At 44.1% G+C, this 22397-nt stretch overlaps 1 protein-coding gene across 1 annotated transcript; it reads left to right on the forward strand.

Moving 5' to 3' along the window:
• Positions 1–246: 246 nt before the first annotated feature.
• Positions 247–21943, forward strand: LOC139532378 (ephrin-A2-like). The gene is made up of 4 exons (XM_071329860.1): positions 247–578; positions 18328–18620; positions 19492–19557; positions 21243–21943. The coding sequence occupies exons 1-4, from the start codon at positions 388–390 to the stop codon at positions 21374–21376; spliced, it is 684 nt and encodes a 227-aa protein (XP_071185961.1). The 5' UTR covers positions 247–387; the 3' UTR covers positions 21377–21943.
• Positions 21944–22397: the final 454 nt, after the last annotated feature.

Below are 22397 nucleotides of genomic sequence, written 5' to 3' on the forward strand. Positions count from 1 at the left end.
AGGTTAGGTTTGTGCATGCTAGCGATTGGTTAGGATAAGGTTAGGTTTGTGCATGCTAGCGATTGGTTAGGATAAGGTTAGCTTTGGGCATGCTAGCAAAGTGGTCAAGGTTCAGGATAAGGTTCGTAAACAAAAACACGCCAAAACAACACACCTGGATTCAAACCGCATTACAAAGTCCTGGATTCAAAGTCCTGCACACTACGACCTCTGCCACCCTGTTTCCACTAACAGGCTGGAACAATCGGAATGGACTGGGATCTTTGAATGCCCAGACACTGATTGAGACTGTCCATGCACTGGATATTCCAACTCAACTGTAAGCTAACATAACCAGCGAACACTACTGTGGAGGTGGATCTAACAAGTAGACTTCAAGTGGACACTATGATGTTGTGTGTAACTGGTTTGAGGAGTGTGAGGTGGACGGCTCGGCCTGGTCAGAGGAGTGTGTGTACATGTGTGACGCAGGTGGTTCTGATGTGTCTGACTGTCCTGTCTTCCTGTCTGTCCGTCTGGGCTGAAGACCAGATCATCTTCGACCACCATGCTGTCTACTGGAACAGCACGAACCCCAGGTAGGATGATACAGTCTGTGTGTGTGTGTGTGTGTGTGTGTGTGTGTGTGTGTGTGTGTGTGTGTGTGTGCGTGCGTGCGTGCGTGCGTGCGTGCGTGCGTGCGTGCGGATGCTATAATTGAGCTGAAAGCTCCTTTTGTCTCTGATAGACAATGAGGGAATCATGCCTCCCTCTCTAGTTATTGAGTATAGCTGATAGACACACACACACACACTCACTCACTCACTCACTCACTCACTCACTCACTCAGTCACTCACTCACTCACACGCAGACACTGCTGTGGTTAGCTGGGTCTCATTGACATGGTGCAGAGCAGCTTCGCTCTGTCAGTCTAATGAATTCTGACAGACTGGACAGCCTCCCCCTCCCTCCCTGCCTCCCCCTCCCTCCATCCCTTCTCTGTCTCTCTCTCAGGTACATATATAAACAGTGAAAGTGCTCCCTCTCTATCACGGTTGAATTACCACTAACCGGCTAACAGCCCTGTCTCCCCCTGCAACACACACACACACCGACGCTGCTGATTTAGTTCAGCTAACAGCTCTGTCTCTCCACAAGTGCTCAAATATTTAACAGGCAAGGAGGAAGACTCTCCTCTCTCTCTCCTCTCTTTTTCTCTCCGTCTCTTTCCTTCTTTTTTCCCCTCTCACTCTGCTCTTCCCCTCCTCCCTCTGTCAATGTGCTACATCAGACAACATGCTTTGTTTGTGCAATGCTATTGTTATATCGCTGAATTAATGTGTGATGGAAGGTTGATGGAAAAGTTTGTTTATACAGAAATATACAGAAACGAGTTTGAAACCACACACACACACACACACACACACACACACACACACACACACACACACACACACACACACACACACACACACACACACACACACACACACACACACACACACACACAGCCTTGTTTCTGCAAAACACACATGCACACACATCCTGTCTCTATAGCCTCAGAGAATAGCCACATCTAATCCCAGGGTTTATCCTTCAAAGTAATTATTTTCTTCTCCTCCCTTTTTCCGCCCCATCCCGTTTCCTCGCCATCCCGATTCCTCCCCACCTTGTTTCCTCCTGAACCTGTTTCCTCCCCATCCCGTTTCCTCCCTATCCCGTTTCCTCCTGATCCCGTTTTCACCCCATCACGTTTTCTCCTCTCTCTTCTGGGAGGCTTTGTGGTTCTCTCCATCCTCCTCCAGAGGTCCCTAATGATGGTTGCAGAGGGTTTCATGCTGTGGGATGGATGTCCTCAGAGAGAAACTGAACGGGGAAGATAGTGTGTATGTCTGTCTGTGTGTGTGTCTGTGTGTGCAGAAAGGCCTACTCTCCTCTCAACTGTGTCAGACACACAGACTTAGCCATGTGCAGTCTCTCCTGTCCTCTGCGCCACATTCACATCCATGTATCTGTCTCGCCCTTGCCCCCCAAGACACACACACACACACTTTCTCTACTGTCCCCTGTGGCATACACATATATATCTTTCAGTTTGTTCTGACATACACATCTTTACTATACACTTACATGTAACAGCAAACCTTTGTGTTTGTGTGTGTGTGTCTCTGTTTCTCTATCTTACTGTCTTCTCTGTTCGACATGAAACAGCCTCTGTCTGCCTGTCTGTCTCTCTGTCTGTCTGTCTTCCTTTTATTCCCACTATGACTGATGTACATCAGTTATGACAAACACTTCTAAACAACAGAAAAGAAACAGGAGATGACAACAAAAGCCTGTTAATGTCTCTGACCTGATTACAATACAATAATCAAAGCTTATGTTATGTGTGTTTGTGTAAGCTCTCAGTACACCATTTTTACAGAGTGAGAGAGAGGGAGGGAGGGGGACAGAGATTGCAAGGAGAGAAGGAGAAGAGTTGTGAAGCGAGAGATGGATGAGAAAAATTATGTGGAGAGAGACAGGAAGAGATGTTTTGCTGGTGTACACGATCTGTTTTCCACTTGGTTTAGCTTCACAGGTGATGTTAAACGTCTATAAAACATTTAAGGTCAGGACTCGGAACAACTTTCACTCAGCAAACTTTGTTAGGAAATCTCTGTTTTTAGTGGTGTGTGTGTGTTTGATATTGCAATCACATCACCACTCATGATACATTTTAAAAGATGGAGGCACTTGTCTGAAATATCCCCTTATTCTTGATCTGATCTCGCTTCACTGACAGGTCGTTCTTGAATTACGGTGACATTTGGGCGTGGCACTTTGGGAAAAATAGTACTTCATTCTAGATGTGTATTTATTTAAATGTATTTAGTTACATCTTCCCATTGTAAATCAACTAATATGGTACCTTAATGACTTTAAATAACGTTTACGTTGTGCCACCAGTAGGAGTATTAACACCAATGAGGGTAACACCAATGTGTCACGTGCTCCCTCTCCGGCCTCTAGCTCACCAGGCTGCTCGTTATGGCGCACACCTGTCATCATCGGTACACGCACCAGCGCCTCATCAGACTCACCTGGACTCCATCACTTCCCTGATTACATTTACATTTAAGTCATTTAGCAGACGCTCTTATCCAGAGCGACTTACAAATTGGAAAGTTCATACATATTCATCCTGGTCCCCCCGTGGGAATTGAACCCACAACCCTGGCGTTGCAAGCGCCATGCTCTACCAACTGAGCCACACGGGACTAAGATTACCTTCCCTATATATGTCACTCCCTTTGGTTCCTTCCCCAGGCATCATTGTTTCTGTTCCAGTTCATGTCTGTGCATTGTTTGTGTTTCTTGTTTTTGTATTTAGTTGCTTTTATGTATTTAAACACTCACTCCCTGAACTTGCTTCCCGACTCTCAGCGCACTCGTTACACAATGAGACATTTTAGGTTGAGGTTTTTCTGAAATGGAGACCACAAATGCTGAAATCTAAGGTCATCAATCATTTAAAAAGAATGTACTGAAGTGATATGATTCATCATTTTGCTCACAATGATATTTCCCTTCATTTAAATTCACTAACACCAAGTGGCACTTTGGATTGAGACACACCACATGATTAATGGAATCTTCAAATGTATGACGTACTTAAAGGGTGTGTTTAGCTAATAATTATATTTAATATAGACCCCTCCCTGATAACAGTTTGCCACTGGAGAGAATGCTCAAGGTTCTTGTATATCTTTCTAATCATTGATTTTCAAGGCGGTAACCAATGAAATAACACTGAGGGACACACATTATACTGGTAACTTCATAGCCTTCTTTGTTTTTATTGATCTATACAATACCTGATAGTAGATGTCAAAGATAGGAGATAGATACAAGATATCTGGTGTACTGTATTAGAAACACAATATACTAGAGATATTAGATGGAAACATTCAATATTACATCGAAACAGATAAGAGATGGAAAGAAGGTATTCGACGCAGACGCACGTCAGCACACACGACAATGAAATGACAGGAGTGAGAAAGGAAAGAAGTAGAGAAATAGACTATTAGAAAGGCAGGGACAAAGACAGAGGAGATAAAGAGATTACAGGAGGAGATATAGGAGGAGTGTGTGAGGTATGAGTTGTGGCGTACGGCTGTGGAGTTGCATACTCACTGTTTGATCACACACACTTCAAACGCACACTTCTCTCTTCCTTCCAGATCCCAGAACTGTGTGTCTTTGTGTGTGTGTGTGTGTGTGTGTGTGTGTGTGTGTGTGTGTGTGTGTGTGTGTGTGTGTGTGTGTGTGTGTGTGTGTGTGTGTGTGTGTGTGTGTGTGTGTGTGTGTGTGTGTGTGTGTGTGTGTGCGCGTGCGTGCGTGCGTGCGTGAGTGCGCGTGTTAGAGATGGTGCACTGTTCTAAACTGGGTCGGTCCTAAAAACTAGACTGCTGAGAAAGTGGCGGTGCAGCTACCTTCTAACATTACTAACAGCTTTACACTGGGCTTCTTAAAGGGATAGTTCACCCAAATGATTAAATGCCTTATTAGTTTCCTTACCCTGAAAGCGGTCCTATGGACAAGGACAGACTGTAATCCATGCTTTGGGTGTGTTTACTCATGGTGACCAACCACTAACTTTAAGCATTAGTGTGTGTGTGTGATTGTTTTGGAAAGGGATTGTGATAGCTTATTATTCTGAAGTTTTTCTTGCTGTCTACATCTGTGAGAGAAACACAATTGGAGAGAAAATACTTGTCTGTTTGAGAGAGAGGTTTTCAGAGATGTGTGTGTGTGTGCCACAGCTGGTGAGGAAATGCTCCCAGCAACATCTCCTCATTGGTTCAGAGTTCAAAGGCTGTTTTCTCTCTGGTTGGGGAGAGAGGGAATTAACCCCCCCCCCCCCCCCCCCACACACTGCTGTCTTTATTAGTCTTGAGGAGGTGATGAGGCACAATTTCTCTCTCTCTCTCTCCCTCCTTCTTTCTCACTAATCCAGAGAGACTGCCCGGATGTATAATTCATGTTCTCTCTGCCATCCTCATTCAAGTGTGTGTGTGTGCGTGCGTGCATACGTGCACTGTGCTATTTTGCAAATGTACTATTCAGCTTTAACATGTTTCAGCTGTGAAGAAGAATATCTCCTGTAATGCTTCCACATTCGTCTCTAAGCCTAGCTCTACCTACCCCCCCCCCCACACACACACACACACTAACCTCAGCTGTAACCCTGTACTCTACAAATCATTTATACTTTAGATTTTTTTTACACAGTCAGATGGATAAATAATGTATTAATGATCCATCTACACTACAAGAGTGTCAAATTATTTAGAAATGTTCTATGTTTTGTACATAGACATTGATAAAAGTGTTATTAGCCAAATGCTTTCTCTAAACTACCGTCAAATCACTTAGACTTTCAAATGTATAGGCTGATTGGTTAATATTTTATTAATCCTCAAGATGACATTTCAGTAGAGAAAGCTGAGAGACATAAGAGGGTTAAAAGTAGAAACGTGTTAAATAATTTGAAGAGAAAAAGAGGAAGTTTATACAGTGAGACAGAAAAATGGGTTAGAAAGGATGCTGGTTGTCTGGTTAGAGAATCCTCTATAGATGCTGGTTGTCTGGTTAGAGAATCCTCTATAGATGGTGGTTGTCTGGTTAGAGAATCCTCTATAGATGGTGGTTGTCTGGTTAGAGAATCCTCTATAGATGGTGGTTGTCTGGTTAGAGAATCCTCTATAGATGCTGGTTGTCTGGTTAGAGAATCCTCTATAGGTGCTGGTTGTCTGGTTAGAGAATCCTCTATAGGTGCTGGTTGTCTGGTTAGAGAATCCTCTATAGATGCTGGTTGTCTGGTTAGAGAATCCGCTATAGGTGGTGGTTGTCTGGTTAGAGAATCCGCTATAGGTGGTGGTTGTCTGGTTAGAGAATCCTCTATAGGTGGTGGTTGTCTGGTTAGAGAATCCTCTATAGATGCTGGTTGTCTGGTTAGAGAATCCTCTATAGATGCTGGTTGTCTGGTTAGAGAATCCTATATAGATGCTGGTTGTCTGGTTAGAGAATCCTCTATAGATGCTGGTTGTCTGGTTAGAGAATCCTCTATAGATGCTGGTTGTCCGGTTAGAGAATCCTCTATAGATGCTGGTTGTCTGGTTAGAGAATCCTCTATAGATGCTGGTTGTCTGGTTAGAGAATCCTCTATAGATGCTGGTTCTCTGGTTAGAGAATCCTCTATAGATGCTGGTTGTCTGGTTAGAGAATCCTCTATAGATGCTGGTTGTCTGGTTAGAGAATCCTCTATAGATGCTGGTTGTCTGGTTAGAGAATCCTCTATAGATGCTGGTTGTCTGGTTAGAGAATCCTCTATAGGTGGTGGTTGTCTGGTTAGAGAATCCTCTATAGGTGGTGGTTGTCTGGTTAGAGAATCCTCTATAGGTGGTGGTTGTCTGGTTAGAGAATCCTCTATAGGTGGTGGTTGTCTGGTTAGAGAATCCTCTATAGATGCTGGTTGTCTGGTTAGAGAATCCTCTATAGATGCTGGTTGTCTGGTTAGAGAATCCTATATAGATGCTGGTTGTCTGGTTAGAGAATCCTCTATAGATGCTGGTTGTCTGGTTAGAGAATCCTCTATAGATGCTGGTTGTCCGGTTAGAGAATCCTCTATAGATGCTGGTTGTCTGGTTAGAGAATCCTCTATAGATGCTGGTTGTCTGGTTAGAGAATCCTCTATAGATGCTGGTTCTCTGGTTAGAGAATCCTCTATAGATGCTGGTTGTCTGGTTAGAGAATCCTCTATAGATGCTGGTTGTCTGGTTAGAGAATCCTCTATAGATGCTGGTTGTCTGGTTAGAGAATCCTCTATAGATGCTGGTTGTCTGGTTTGAGAATCCTCTATAGATGCTGGTTGTCTGGTTAGAGAATCCTCTATAGGTGGTGGTTGTCTGCTTAGAGAATCCTCTATAGGTGGTGGTTGTCTGGTTAGAGAATCCTTTATAGGTGGTGGTTGTCTGGTTAGAGAATCCTTTATAGGTGGTGGTTGTCTGGTTAGAGAATCCTCTATAGGTGGTGGTTGTCTGGTTAGAGAATCCTCTATAGGTGGTGGTTGTCTGGTTAGAGAATCCTCTATAGATGGTGGTTGTCTGGTTAGAGAATCCTCTATAGATGCTGGTTGTCTGGTTAGAGAATCCTCTATAGATGCTGGTTGTCTGGTTAGAGAATCCTCTATAGGTGGTGGTTGTCTGGTAAAGGGTTGGGGGTTATGTGGTAAAGGGTTAGGTTGGTGGTTTCTCTGGTAAAGGGTTGGGTTGGGGATTGTCTGGTAAAGGATTGGGGTGGTGGTTGTCTGGTAAAGGATTGGGGTGGTGGTTGTCTGGTAAAGGGTTGGGGTTTGTCTGTTAAAGGGTTGGTGGTTGTCTGGTAAAGGGTGGGTTGGTGGTTGTCTGGTAAAGGGTTGGGTTGGTGGTTGTCTGGTAAAGGGTTGGGGGTTGTCTGGTAAAGGGTTGGGGTGGTGGTTGTCTGGTAAAGGGTTGGGTTGGTGGTTGTCTGGTAAAGGGTTGGGGTGGTGATTGTCTGGTAAAGGGTTGGGTTGGTGGTTGGCTGGTAAAGGGTTGGGTTAGTGGTTGTCTGGTAAAGGGTTGGGGTGGTGGTTGTCTGGTAAAGGGTTGGGGTGGTGGTTGTCTGGTAAAGGGTTGGGGTGGTGGTTGTCTGGTAAAGGGTTGGGGTGGTGGTTGTCTGGTAAAGGGTTGGGGTGGTGGTTGTCTGGTAAAGGGTTGGGGTGGTGGTTGTCTGGTAAAGGGTTGGGGTGGTGGTTGTCTGGTAAAGGGTTGGGGTGGTGGTTGTCTGGTAAAGGGTTGGGGTGGTGGTTGTCTGGTAACGGGTTGGGGTGGTGGTTGTCTGGTAAAGGGTTGGGGGCAGAAGGGGGTTATGGTTGCTAGTTTTCTGGTAATGTGCTTACGGGGCATGTCAGTGTTTGGAGTTATTAATAAAACAGAATTTATATTATTGATCAAAGATGTGGCAAACTGCCCGCAGATATAACCTCATTTTGATATGGACGTGTGTGTGTGTGTTCGATATGGATTTAGTGAAGAGCCTCTAAGTGTTTTCCAGCTTTGAGTGATTAAGTCAGGCTACTTCAGTAGACACACATGAGGAGGGGTGGGTGGAGAGAGGGATGGAGGGAGAGAGAGAGAGAGGGGTGGGGCAGGAATGAGGGGAAAACTCTTATGTTTATGTCAGTTGGTTAATCAGTTAGTTAGTCGTCAGTCAATCAGACAAATGTGAAGCATCTACTGTGAGATTCAATTATACAATTTCATCAAAATCACTGGAGCAGTTACATACTTTTAGTCAATTTATTTCAATAAGCTTCCCCAACCCTCTCATACCCGGGAGGGGTAGTACCGTACAAAACTAGTCCCGGAGAGGAGAGAGGGATAAAAAAGGAGAGTGCAGAGGGATATGAGAGGAGAGTGTAGAGGGATATGAGAGGAGAGTGTAGAGGGATATGAGAGGAGAGTGCAGAGGGATATGAGAGGAGAGTGCAGAGGGATATGAGAGGAGAGTGCAGAGGGATATGAGAGGAGAGTGCAGAGGGATATGAGAGGAGAGTGTAGAGGGATATGAGAGGAGAGTGTCGAGGGATATGAGAGGAGAGTGTAGAGGGATATGAGAGGAGAGTGTAGAGGGATATGAGAGGAGAGTGTAGAGGGATATGAGAGGAGAGTGTAGAGGGATATGAGAGGAGAGTGTAGAGGGATATGAGAGGAGAGTGCAGAGGGATATGAGAGGAGAGTGCAGAGGGATATGAGAGGAGAGTGTAGAGGGATATGAGAGGAGAGTGCAGAGGGATATGAGAGGAGAGTGCAGAGGGATATGAGAGGAGAGTGCAGAGGGATATGAGAGGAGAGTGTAGAGGGATATGAGAGGAGAGTGTAGAGGGATATGAGAGGAGAGTGTAGAGGGATATGAGAGGAGAGTGTAGAGGGATATGAGAGGAAAGTGCAGAGGGATATGAGAGGAGAGTGCAGAGGGATATGAGAGGAGAGTGCAGAGGGATATGAGAGGAGAGTGTAGAGGGATATGAGAGGAGAGTGTAGAGGGATATGAGAGGAGAGTGTAGAGGGATATGAGAGGAGAGTGCAGAGGGATATGAGAGGAGAGTGCAGAGGGATATGAGAGGAGAGTGCAGAGGGATATGAGAGGAGAGTGCAGAGGGATATGAGAGGAGAGTGTAGAGGGATATGAGAGGAGAGTGCAGAGGGATATGAGAGGAGAGTGTCGAGGGATATGAGAGGAGAGTGTAGAGGGATATGAGAGGAGAGTGCAGAGGGATATGAGAGGAGAGTGCAGAGGGATATGAGAGGAGAGTGCAGAGGGATATGAGAGGAGAGTGTCGAGGGATATGAGAGGAGAGTGCAGAGGGATATGAGAGGAGAGTGTAGAGGGATATGAGAGGAGAGTGCAGAGGGATATGAGAGGAGAGTGTAGAGGGATATGAGAGGAGAGTGTAGAGGGATATGAGAGGAGAGTGCAGAGGGATATGAGAGGAGAGTGCAGAGGGATATGAGAGGAGAGTGTAGAGGGATATGAGAGGAGAGTGTAGAGGGATATGAGAGGAGAGTGTCGAGGGATATGAGAGGAGAGTGCAGAGGGATATGAGAGGAGAGTGTAGAGGGATATGAGAGGAGAGTGCAGAGGGATATGAGAGGAGAGTGTCGAGGGATATGAGAGGAGAGTGTAGAGGGATATGAGAGGAGAGTGTAGAGGGATATGAGAGGAGAGTGTAGAGGGATATGAGAGGAAGAGAGTGCAGAGGGATATGAGAGGAAGAGAGTGTCGAGGGATATGAGAGGAGAGTGTCGAGGGATATGAGAGGAGAGTGTAGAGGGATATGAGAGGAGAGTGTAGAGGGATATGAGAGGAGAGTGTAGAGGGATATGAGAGGAGAGTGTAGAGGGATATGAGAGGAGAGTGTAGAGGGATATGAGAGGAGAGTGCAGAGGGATATGAGAGGAGAGTGCAGAGGGATATGAGAGGAGAGTGTAGAGGGATATGAGAGGAGAGTGCAGAGGGATATGAGAGGAGAGTGCAGAGGGATATGAGAGGAGAGTGCAGAGGGATATGAGAGGAGAGTGTAGAGGGATATGAGAGGAGAGTGCAGAGGGATATGAGAGGAGAGTGTCGAGGGATATGAGAGGAGAGTGTCGAGGGATATGAGAGGAGAGTGTAGAGGGATATGAGAGGAGAGTGTAGAGGGATATGAGAGGAGAGTGTAGAGGGATATGAGAGGAAGAGAGTGCAGAGGGATATGAGAGGAAGAGAGTGTCGAGGGATATGAGAGGAGAGTGTCGAGGGATATGAGAGGAGAGTGTCGAGGGATATGAGAGGAGAGTGTAGAGGGATATGAGAGGAGAGTGTAGAGGGATATGAGAGGAGAGTGTAGAGGGATATGAGAGGAGAGTGTAGAGGGATATGAGAGGAGAGTGTAGCGGGATATGAGAGGAGAGTGCAGAGGGATATGAGAGGAGAGTGCAGAGGGATATGAGAGGAGAGTGTAGAGGGATATGAGAGGAGAGTGCAGAGGGATATGAGAGGAGAGTGCAGAGGGATATGAGAGGAGAGTGCAGAGGGATATGAGAGGAGAGTGTAGAGGGATATGAGAGGAGAGTGTAGAGGGATATGAGAGGAGAGTGTAGAGGGATATGAGAGGAGAGTGTAGAGGGATATGAGAGGAGAGTGTAGAGGGATATGAGAGGAGAGTGTAGAGGGATATGAGAGGAAGAGAGTGCAGAGGGATATGAGAGGAAGAGAGTGCAGAGGGATATGAGAGGAGAGTGTCGAGGGATATGAGAGGAGAGTGTAGAGGGATATGAGAGGAGAGTGTAGATGGATATGAGAGGAGAGTGTAGAGGGATATGAGAGGAGAGTGTAGAGGGATATGAGAGGAGAGTGTAGAGGGATATGAGAGGAGAGTGTAGAGGGATATGAGAGGAGAGTGTAGAGGGATATGAGAGGAGAGTGTAGAGGGATATGAGAGGAAGAGAGTGCAGAGGGATATGAGAGGAAGAGAGTGCAGAGGGATATGAGAGGAAGAGAGTGTCGAGGGATATGAGAGGAGAGTGTCGAGGGATATGAGAGGAGAGTGTCGAGGGATATGAGAGGAGAGTGTAGAGGGATATGAGAGGAGAGTGTAGAGGGATATGAGAGGAGAGTGTAGAGGGATATGAGAGGAGAGTGTAGAGGGATATGAGAGGAGAGTGCAGAGGGATATGAGAGGAGAGTGCAGAGGGATATGAGAGGAGAGTGTAGAGGGATATGAGAGGAGAGTGCAGAGGGATATGAGAGGAGAGTGCAGAGGGATATGAGAGGAGAGTGCAGAGGGATATGAGAGGAGAGTGTAGAGGGATATGAGAGGAGAGTGTAGAGGGATATGAGAGGAGAGTGTAGAGGGATATGAGAGGAGAGTGTAGAGGGATATGAGAGGAAGAGAGTGCAGAGGGATATGAGAGGAAGAGAGTGTCGAGGGATATGAGAGGAGAGTGTCGAGGGATATGAGAGGAGAGTGCAGAGGGATATGAGAGGAGAGTGTAGAGGGATATGAGAGGAGAGTGTAGAGGGATATGAGAGGAGAGTGTAGAGGGATATGAGAGGAGAGTGTAGAGGGATATGAGAGGAGAGTGTAGAGGGATATGAGAGGAGAGAAGTGGTGGATGAGAGAAGAAAGTTGAGAAAGTTGCTGAAGGTCATCTGAGAGCCTCGGGGTAGGACCAATCAAAAGACAAATCTGTCAGCCAATCAAATCTGTCAGCCAATCAAAGCCCAGTCCTGTATCATATTCTTCAATCGACAAACACACACACCGCAGGGAAATGCAAGTAAGTGAACTGTTTCAAACAGAGAGAACTAACCTTCATCAGCCTGCTTTATCTGGAAGTTTAACCTACACAACTATTAATATGCCACTCTAACACTGGGAGGAGAGGAGCGATCACGGGCTTTGATATGGTAATGATGGGGTTTACACACACACACATACATACACACACACAGCCTGAGTGCGATGGGGCTGTTTACATAAGGGCCTGCCCTGGGACGAGTGAGAGCTGTCATCCTGCCAGAAAGAGAGAGAAAGAGAGAGGGGGGGGTGAGAGGGAGAGAGAGCAAACAGCCTGTTTGATCTTTTTACTGAGGGATGGAGTGAGAGATGGTGAAAAGGAACTGTTTAGAGAAGAGGAAGGACAACTGGTAAGAAAAAGAAAACAGAAGATGGAAAAATGAGAAAGAGATGGAGGGTAGAGAAGGACATGGAGGGAAGATAAGGAGAAGGAGGGAAGAGAAGAGAAGAGAAGGAGAAAAGACAAGGAGATGGAGGGAAGAGAAGGAGAAAGAGAAGGAGATGGAGGGAAGAAAAGGAGGAGGAAAGAGAAGGAGATGGAGGGAAGAGAAGGAGATGCTGGGAAGAGAAGGAGATGGAGGGAAGAGAAGAAGATGAGGGAAGAGAAGAGAAGGAGATGGAGGGAAGAGAAGGAGATGGAGATGGAGGGAAGAGAAGAGAAGGAGATTGAGGGAAGAGAAGGAGATGGAGGGAAGAGAAGGAGATGGAGGAAAAAGAAGGAGATGGAGGGAAGAGAAGGAAAGAGAAGGAGATGGAGGGAAGAGAAGGAGATGGAGGAAAGGGAAGGAGATAGAGGGAAAGTGGAGAGGGTCATGGTAGGAGAAAGGGAATGGTAAGACCTAGAGGAGAAGGCAAGAATAGAGAGAAGGGGGGGATAAAGGATATGGATTCCCCTGTTTCCCTCAGTTCAATGTGTCCTCTTTCAGGCTCTTAATCTACATTAACACACACACACGCTGCCTTCATGTCCGCACTCAGTCCTTAAAATAAAGTTGTGTGTGTGTGTGTATGTGGGTGGGTGTGCAAGTGTGTGACTGTGTGACTATGTGACTATGTGTGTGTGTGTATGAGGGGGTTGTAACCAAGGTCAAAACCACTTAAGTGTCTGTCTTATGTAACCCCCCCCAGTCCAAATATTCCCCCGCTATGTCTGTGTCTGAGCTGCATACTAAGGTGGACACACACACAGACACACACTCTCTTTAAAGCGAAAGGGTGTGTATCGATTTAGCATGGTGTGCAGATTCCCACCACAACCCCTATACAAGGATTAAAATGAGAGCGCCAGAGGAACACACACACATCGCTTCTTAACGACACACTCTCCTAGCTACTCCTGTATCAGTTAGTTGAGGGGTATCTCTCTTCCTCCCCCGTATCCCCCTTCCTCCTCTTTCCTCTCTTTCATCTCGCCATTAGGCCCACAGGCTAAGGAGGTGTGTCTTTGTGTGCATGTGTTTCTTTGTGTGTGTGTCTTTGTGTGTGTGTGTGTGTGTGTGTGTGTGTTTAAAGGAAGAGAAACAGCAGAGCTAGCAGTAGTTAATTAATACACATCAAAAGGACCATTAAATATGAAACAGCTACACAGTACAGCCAACAGCAGCAACAGTTTGGCTGACCTGAATAATTCACACAAGAGCTTACCCTGTGTGTGCGTGCGTGTGTGTGTGTGTGTGTGTGTGTGTGTGTGTGTGTGTGTGTGTGTGTGTGTGTGTGTGTGTGTGTGTGTGTGTGTGTGTGTGTGTGTGTGTGTGTGTGTGTGTGTGTGTGTGTGTGTGTGTGTGTGTGTGTGTGTGTGTGTCTGTGTGTGTGTGTCTGTGTGTGTGTGTGTGTGTGTGTGTGTGTGTTAAATGTGAATTATTCAGAATATAGCTTACCCTTCTGCCCAACACTCTACTTTGTTAACAAGAAAAATATTTATTTATACACTTTTAGTCTCTTTACCTTTATATATCTATTTATAATTAGTGCAGTCAATATCTCTATCAATCATGTTACTACAGTTGAAGTCGGAAGTTTACATACACCTTAGCCAAATACATCTAAACTCAGTTTTTGACAATTCCTGACATTTAATCCTAGTAAGAATTCCCTGTCTTAGGTCAGTTAGGATCACCACTTTATTTTAAGAGTGTGAAATATCAGAATAATAGCAGAGAGAATGATTTATTTCAGCATTTATTTATTTCCTCACATTCCCAGTGGGCCAGAAGTTTACATACACTCAATTAGTATTTGGTAGCATTAACTTTAAATTGTTTAACTTGGGTCAAACGTTTCGGGTAGCCTTCCACAAGCTTCCCACAATAAGTTGGGTGAATTTTGGCCCATCACTCCTGACAGAGCTGGTGTAACTGAGTCAGGTTTGTACACACGCTTTTTCAGGTCTGCCCACAAATTCTCTATGGGATTGAGGTCAGGGCTTTGTGATAGCCAATCCAATACCTTGACTATGTTGTCCTTAAACCATTTTGCCACAACTTTGGAAGTATGCTTGGGGTCATTGTCCATTTGGAAGACCCATTTGCAACCAAGCTTTAACTTCCTGACTGATGTCTTGAGATGTTGCTTCAATATATCCACATAATTTTCCTGCCTCATGATGCCATTTATTTTGTGAAGTGCACCAGTCCCTCCTGCAGCAAAACACCCCCACAACATGATGCTGCCACCCCCGTGCTTCACGGTTGGGATGGTGTTCTTCGGCTTGCAAGCCTCCCCCTTTTTCCTCCAAACATAACGATGGTCATTATGGCCAAACAGTTCTATTTTTGTTTAATCAGACCAGAGGACATTTCTCCAAAAAGTACGATCTTTGTCCCCATGTGCAGTTGCAAACCGCAGTCTGGCTTTTTATGGCTTTTTCCTTGCTGAGCAGACTTTCAGATTGTCGATATAGGACTCATTTTACTGTGGATATAGACATTTTTTACCTGTTTCCTCCAGCATCTTCACAACGTCATTTGCTGTTGTTCTGGGATTGATTTGCACTTTTCGCACCAAAGTACGTTCATCTCTAGGAGACAGAACGCGTCTCCTTCCTGAGTGGTATGAAGGCTGCATGGTCCCAATCGTGTTTATACTTGCGTACTATTGTTTGTACAGATGAACGTGGTACCTTCAGGCGTTTGGAAATTGCTCCCAAGGGTGAACCAGACGTGTGGAGGTCTACAATTTTTTTTCTGTGGTCTTGGCTGATTTGTTTTGATTTTCCCATGATGTCAAGCAAAGAGGCACTGAGTTTGAAGGTAGGCCTTGAAATACATCCACAGGTACACCTCCAATTGACTCAAATGATGTCAATTAGCCTAGCAGAAGCTTCTAAGGCCATGACATCATTTTCTGGAATTTTCCAAGCTGTTTAAAGGCACAGTAAACTCCTCTTACTATCTCTGTCAATCCTGTTACCATCTCTGTCAATCCCGTTACCATCTCTATCAGTCCTGTTACCATCTCAAACAGTCCTGTTACTATCTCAATCAGTCCTGTTACTATCTCTATCAGTCCTGTAACCATCTCTATCAGTCCTGTTACCATCTCAAACAGTCCTGTTACTATCTCAATCAGTCCTGTTACTATCACAGTCAGTCCTGTTTCTATCTCAGTCAGTCTTTTTACTATCTCATTCTTGTTACTATCTCAATCAGTCCTGTTCCTATCAGGTCATGTTACTATCTATCAGTCAGCCCTGTTACTATATCAGTCAGTTCTGTTACTATCTCAATCAGTCCTGTTACTATATCAGTCCTGTTACTATAGTCAGTCAGTCCTGTTACTATCACAGTCAGTCCCGTTACTATAGTCAGTCAGTCCTGTTTCTATCTCAATCAGTCCTGTTACTATAGTCAGTCAGTCCTGTTACTATCTCAGTCAGTCCTGTTACTATAGTCAGTCAGTCCTGTTACTATCTCAATCAGTCCTGTTACTATATCAGTCCTGTTACTATATCAGTCCTGTTACTATAGTCAGTCAGTCCTGTTACTATCTCAATCAGTCCTGTTACTATAGTCAGTCAGTCCTGTCACTATCTCAATCATCCCTGTTAGGCTACTCTCTCTAACTCACCCCCAATATTGGGTATGTAACAGAATATACTTAGGCCGGGATTCAATCCGTTCGCACATTGAAACACGCTTGGCATTTAAAGGTCATTTCCGATTGAGCAATGTGGGAACATTGCCTGTAATGCACGATTGGATTGAATCCATCCCTTATTCAGATTACGTCTACATCTCCACCAGTGAATAGCTCGCAATGTCAAGAACATAAATGGTAGTAAATTAACAAAATAAAAATCTGATTATATGAAACCCCATGAGGCTAGAGAGTTGCATTATTTTGACCGGCCAGCTATGTGTGTAGATCTTCCCATTTTACTATTGGTTTTCATTCTCAGGGTTGAAAACGGAAAGAGTGGAACAGAGCTGCTACACTATGGGCGTCGCTTGATGTCTGTGTGTGTTTCCCCCTGAGCGGATGCCTATTTCTAGATCGGTGGGGGGCAAGGTTTGGCCACTGGAGGAGAAAAGCTGCGTTTCTGTTGTAGAGAAGAAATCCTCACAACCTAAACACTTCACACAGTGTTTTAACCATGTTGTGTTGCGGTCTAGGTTCCACCATGACTGCAGGGTTGCGGTCAATATAAATGACTACCTCGACACACAATGAAGCACACCCACACAGGTCTTTCTATAAACTAGGGTACCAGTGAGGATTTCTTATACTGGACAACTTGTTAACAAGTCATTGATAATAATCTGCCAATTTTTTTTCATGACATTACATTAAGATACAGTATAAGGGGGATCATACACTACATGCCAAGGTTGACTACTTTGAAGAATCTAAAATCTAAAATATATTTTGATTCGTTTAACACTTTTTTGGGTTACTACATGATTCCATGTGTGTTGTTTCATAGATGTGATGTCTTCACTATTATTCTACAATGTAGAAAATAGTAAAAATAAAGAAAAACTCTTGAATGAGTAGGTGTCCAAACCTTTGACTGGTACTGTATGTCCAGAATATTTTGGTGTCTCATTCCTGAGTCTAGCTGTGCGCAATTGTGTAAGATAGACTATTGCACAACACCCAACACTCTTCCTATTAATTATTCTGGATATAATGACGACAAATTACATAGCCTAGTGGGCTTATTCACAACATGATCTGGTAATGAAATACATGACAAATCCATTTTATTTTCCATGTTACACCTGCCATTTTAAACAACAAGGGGCTTGAAGTAGCCCACCAGAACATGAATTTGGAGCTCAGAAATTCAAGTACTAGAATATGCCTACTTTGCGTTGAAAATCTGACATTTCCTCAATTTGGTGCTTGAAAATTCCTTCTAATTATTGTTGCCAATTTATAAGTTCTCCTGCTCCCATATCATTTTCTGAGATTTCATTTTTGATCAGTTTTTGCCACTTTCGTTTGTTTCCTGACGCAACTATGTTGCCGTAAAACCACGTGCGGTTGTTATGAGGACGACAACATCTAGTGAAAAATCGCCATGCATGCATCCGATCTATTTAGTCAGGCAATGTCCACATTATTCTCACATATTTTAAAACGTAATAATAATACTTAGAATATCAAGGCCTAAAAAAAACATGTTTCTTAAGGTGATAATGACCTACTTTTTGCTTTTTGGGTGGATGGGAGTTCTATATTAGGCCCTACATGTACAATTATATCAATTATACAATTGTTTAACATTGTTGAGATCCTTGAAAAGGAAAATAGAGGGCTTGAAAGCGTCCCTGAACGTCCTTGAATCAGATTTGCCAGTGTGTGTATGAACCCTACTTAAAGGATGTATAGTCCTAGTCCTGTGTTGTTGTATAGGTGGAGTCATGGGCTAATTTGCATGTATTCCCTTTTATTCCTCTAGGTACACATCTGGAACAGCATGAAAATCCTTTTTTTATCTTGTTTCAAACCATTTAGAAATGTTTTGCCCAATGTCACACTGGCCTCATTATTAAATAGAAAGACCCACATACATTTTCAGCAGAAAGTAGAGTTGTGCGCATGTGTTTGTATCTTTGTGTAATGTGTGTGTGTGTGTGTGTGTGTGTATCCGCTTGGTCACGGTGGTTGAGCACTCTGATTAATGCTTACAGACAGACAACAGATGGGGGAGAGAGGTGAGATATGAGGGGAGAGAGGATATAGATGGTGGAGGACAGGGAGTTGGAGAGAGATATGAGGAGTGGGAGAGAGATATGAGGAATGGGAGAGAGGGAGAAACAGAAGCAAGGAGAGAGAGAGAGAGAGAGAGAGAGAGAGAGAGAGAGAGAGAGAGAGAGAGAGAGAGAGAGAGAGAGAGAGAGACAGCTAGATGGAAAGAGAAAGCAGTGTAAATCCATCCTAACCCTGTGGTTTTGTTGTGGCAGTGTTTTAACCATGTTGTTGTGTTGCGGTCTAGGTTCCACCATGACTACAGGGTTGCGGTCAATATAAATGACTACCTCGACATCTACTGTCCATTCTACACCAATGGCCCTCCGGCTCACGGTCGAATGGAACGCTATATCCTGTTCATGGTCAACCACGAGGGGTACACTTCCTGTCAACACAGGATGAGGGGGTTCAAACGCTGGGAGTGCAACCGTCCTACCGGTCCTGACGGTCCCCTGCGCTTCTCAGAAAAGTTCCAGCTGTTTACGCCTTTCTCCCTGGGCTTCGAGTTCAGGCCAGGACACGAATACTACTATATCTGTGAGTAATATATCATACCACTACAATATAACTAATATGTGAGCAATATCTTGTACTACAGTACTACGACTATAAATGTGAGTAATATCTTGTACTACTACAGTACTACCACTATAAATAGGAGAAATATGTCATACTACTGCAGTACTACCACTATAAATGTGAGTAATATCTTGTACTACTACAGTATTACCACTATAAATGTGAGTAATATATTGTACTACTACAGTACTACTACTATAAATGTGAGTAATATCTTGCACTACTACAGTATTACTACTATAAATGTGAGTAATATCTTGTACTACTACAGTACTACTACTATAAATGTGAAAAATATGTCGTACTACTGCAGTACAACAACAACATATTATGGGGTGAGTTGAAATGTCCATTTAAGTTGAATTTGACATGAATGCATGACGAAGTACAAGTTTTAACTTCAATGTAAGTTAGGATTTACTCCTCTTACTGCTACAGTACAACTACTAGTATATGTATTACTACTGCTATGAGGAGAGAGAGAAGAGGAGGAACGAGAGAAAGGTAGAGGGAGGGCAGAGGAAGGGTCATGGTTATTTCCTCTGAGTAGCAGATTTTTATGATGTTGCTCTGAGGTCAGACTTGGCTCTTCTTATCCTCTTACTGTGTGTGTGTGTGTGTGTGTGTGTGTGTGTGTGTGTGTGTGTGTGTGTGTGTGTGTGTGTGTGTGTGTTTGTAATTGTGTGTGTCTCCCTTTCAACCCCATGGACACCAGATGTAGTGGGATCACCCAGGTCTAACTTGGACCCCATTCACAGTGGTGTAACCGACATAGCAAACTACAAACTATCTCCATCTCATTTTCTTTCCCTCCCTCTTTCTCTGTCAGCGTCTCCTCATCCCAACCATGTAGGGAGGCCGTGTCTGAGGCTGAAGGTGTATGTCAGACCTCCAGGTAAGTCACGCTCTAACTACACACACACACACATACACACACACAGAGAGAAGACAGGACAGTAGAAAGACAGATAGAAAATCTCTCCTTTAAGTTCTTAATAGAGACATGACTCCTCTCCTTTCAATGTAGTTCCTAATAGAGACATGACTCCTCTCCTTTCAATGTAGTTCCTAATAGAGACCTGACTCCTCTCCTTTCAATGTAGTTCCTAATAGAGACATGACTCCTCTCCTTTCAATGTAGTTCCTAATAGAGACCTGACTCCTCTCCTTTCAATGTAGTTCCTAATAGAGACCTGACTCCTCTCCTTTCAATGTAGTTCCTAATAGAGACATGACTTCTCTCCTTTAAATTCAGTTCCTAATAGAGACATGACTCCTCTCCTTTAAATGTAGTTCCTAATAGAGACCTGACTCCTCTCATTTAAATGTAGTTCCTAATAGACATGACTCCTCTCCTTTCAATGTAGTTCCTAATAGAGACATGACTCCTCTCCTTTAAATGTAGTTCCTAATAGACATGACTCCTCTCCTTTCAATGTAGTTCCTAATAGAGACATGACTCCTCTCCTTTAAATTCAGTTCCTAATAGAGACATGACTCCTCTCCTTTAAATGTAGTTCCTAATAGAGACATGACTCCTCTCCTTTAAATGTAGTTCCTAATAGAGACATGACTCCTCTCCTTTAAATTCAGTTCCTAATAGAGACATGACTCCTCTCCTTTAAATTCAGTTCCTAATAGAGACATGACTCCTCTCCTTTAAATGTAGTTCCTAATAGAGACATGACTCCTCTCCTTTAAATGTAGTTCCTAATAGAGACATGACTCCTCTCCTTTCAATGTAGTTCCTAATAGAGACATGACTCCTCTCCTTTAAATTCAGTTCCTAATAGAGACATGACTCCTCTCCTTTAAATGTAGTTCCTAATAGAGACATGACTCCTCTCCTTTAAATGTAGTTCCTAATAGAGACATGACTCCTCTCCTTTAAATTCAGTTCCTAATAGAGACATGACTCCTCTCCTTTAAATTCAGTTCCTAATAGAGACATGACTCCTCTCCTCTGTAATTACAATTTTTTTCTGTCTCTGACATAGAAACCTCATCTTCTTCTACAGACTCTACAATTATCACTGTGACCTGTGTGTGTGTGTGTGTGTGTGTGTGTGTGTGTGTGTGTGTGTGTGTGTGTGTGTGTGTGTGTGTGTGTGTGTGTGTGTGTGTGTGTGTGTGTGTGTGTGTATGTAACTGTATTAAATTGTAATTAGGTTGCTTAAACCCCCTGCTGAGGTCTTGGCGACATTAGTCTCCTCTCTCTCTTTCTCCTCTTACACTTTCTCTCATTCTCTTTCGCTGTATCTGGAACTCCAACACTTTCTTCTTATTATTCCTGTTATTTTCTGTCTATTTTAGTCATTTTCTCTCCATTCTGTTGTTCTCTCTCTCCAATCAGTTGGTTGTTTAGATTTCTTTCACTCTGCTTCCAAATGCTTCTATCATTTTCTCTCTGCTTGCAGATCGTTCTGGCCTTCTCTTTCTCTCTGTTCTATTCTGTCCCATCTCTCCTTTCAGATGTTTTCTGTCCTCTCTGTTCTGTTGTTTTCTTTCTCTCTGTCTGTTCAGACTTCAGTGTTTTCGCTCTCTGTTGAGTCATGCTGTCATTCTCTCTGTCTGTTCCAGGCAGTTCAGGGTTTGACTCTCCAGAGCCCTTTTTGACTGATGGAGCTGCAGACTGGAGCCCAGAGTCCCTGCTAGCCCCAGCCCTAATACCCAGCCTGGCCTCACTGCTACTGGGCTTCCTCTCATCGCTGTGACCCCCCCCCTCCACTGGAGCAAGACCTAGACCAGAGTCTTTGCTGGAAGACTGCCTGGCTGGCTGTCCCTCAAACCCCCACATGCTCAAGGAGAAACTCTCTTTCAGTCCTGGATTAAAAACCACTGTGGGTCCCCAGGACAAGCATTTACAGCCCCTGGGCTAATTCATGGATGAAGAGCCCCTAGTCTAAACTTAACCCTAACCCCCCCGGGGTGTCTGAAGGGACATGGATGGTGGGTGGCGGTAGTTGGCTGGACACACATGCATGACCACTGTGAATCTGGACTGAACTGACTAAACTGATGGTGTTTCTGTTATGTTTATATGATCACATATAATTTAACTGAAGATGGTTCTATGGATGTCATGGTTATATTTGAAATGGACAGTTAATTAGACTTCCAAAGTGCAAATTCTGATCTGACACTCAGAAGCCTTCTGATGGACAGTAAAACAACTCAACTATATTTACTGCTGCAACCCCCAGCCCACAGAGGGAAGAGGAGAAGGAGGGGAAGAGGGAAACAGGCAATGTGAGAGAAATAAACAAAGAAAAGGAGAGAGAAATAAAGAGAGTCTCGGGACCGAGACTTCTTTAATGTCGGGAAGGGAACATAATGAGAAAGCACTGTGTTCACAGAAACAAACAAGAACACTGACACGTTTCTACCCTGTTTCATCTTATTTTTGTTCCGTTTAAACGCACCATCAATTATTCGAGAGAGAGAGAGAGAAGTTTGGTCCTTGCTTTATTCTCTAACCCTAAAACCGTTGATGACTCAATATTCTGTTCCTCTGATGTTGCGTGTCTTAGTGTGTGTAATCCGCCGGTAGTTGGTTCTATGTTTTATCATGTACAGCATTTACGCTAAGGCGATCCCTGCCATGGTTTAATGTATAAAAGGTTTCCTTCACGTCTCCATTTCATCAGTTTGTCTCCTGTTCTGATCTGTTGTTTTTGTCAAGATGATGAGAGACAGGAGAGAAACACACCAATAAAGGTTGTTTTGTCTACAAAG

This window comes from Salvelinus alpinus, chromosome 10 (assembly GCF_045679555.1).
Source record: "Salvelinus alpinus chromosome 10, SLU_Salpinus.1, whole genome shotgun sequence".
Lineage (NCBI taxonomy): Eukaryota > Metazoa > Chordata > Actinopteri > Salmoniformes > Salmonidae > Salvelinus > Salvelinus alpinus.

Coding starts and splice junctions, on each gene's coding strand:
- LOC139532378 (XM_071329860.1), top strand. CDS start 388: ATGATGTTGTGTGTAACTGGTTTGAGGAGTGTGAGGTGGACGGCTCGG. Junction 579..18,327: donor TGGAACAGCACGAACCCCAG/GTAGGATGATAC, acceptor GTTGCGGTCTAG/GTTCCACCATGACTACAGGG. Junction 19,558..21,242: donor GGTGTATGTCAGACCTCCAG/GTAAGTCACGCT, acceptor TGTCTGTTCCAG/GCAGTTCAGGGTTTGACTCT.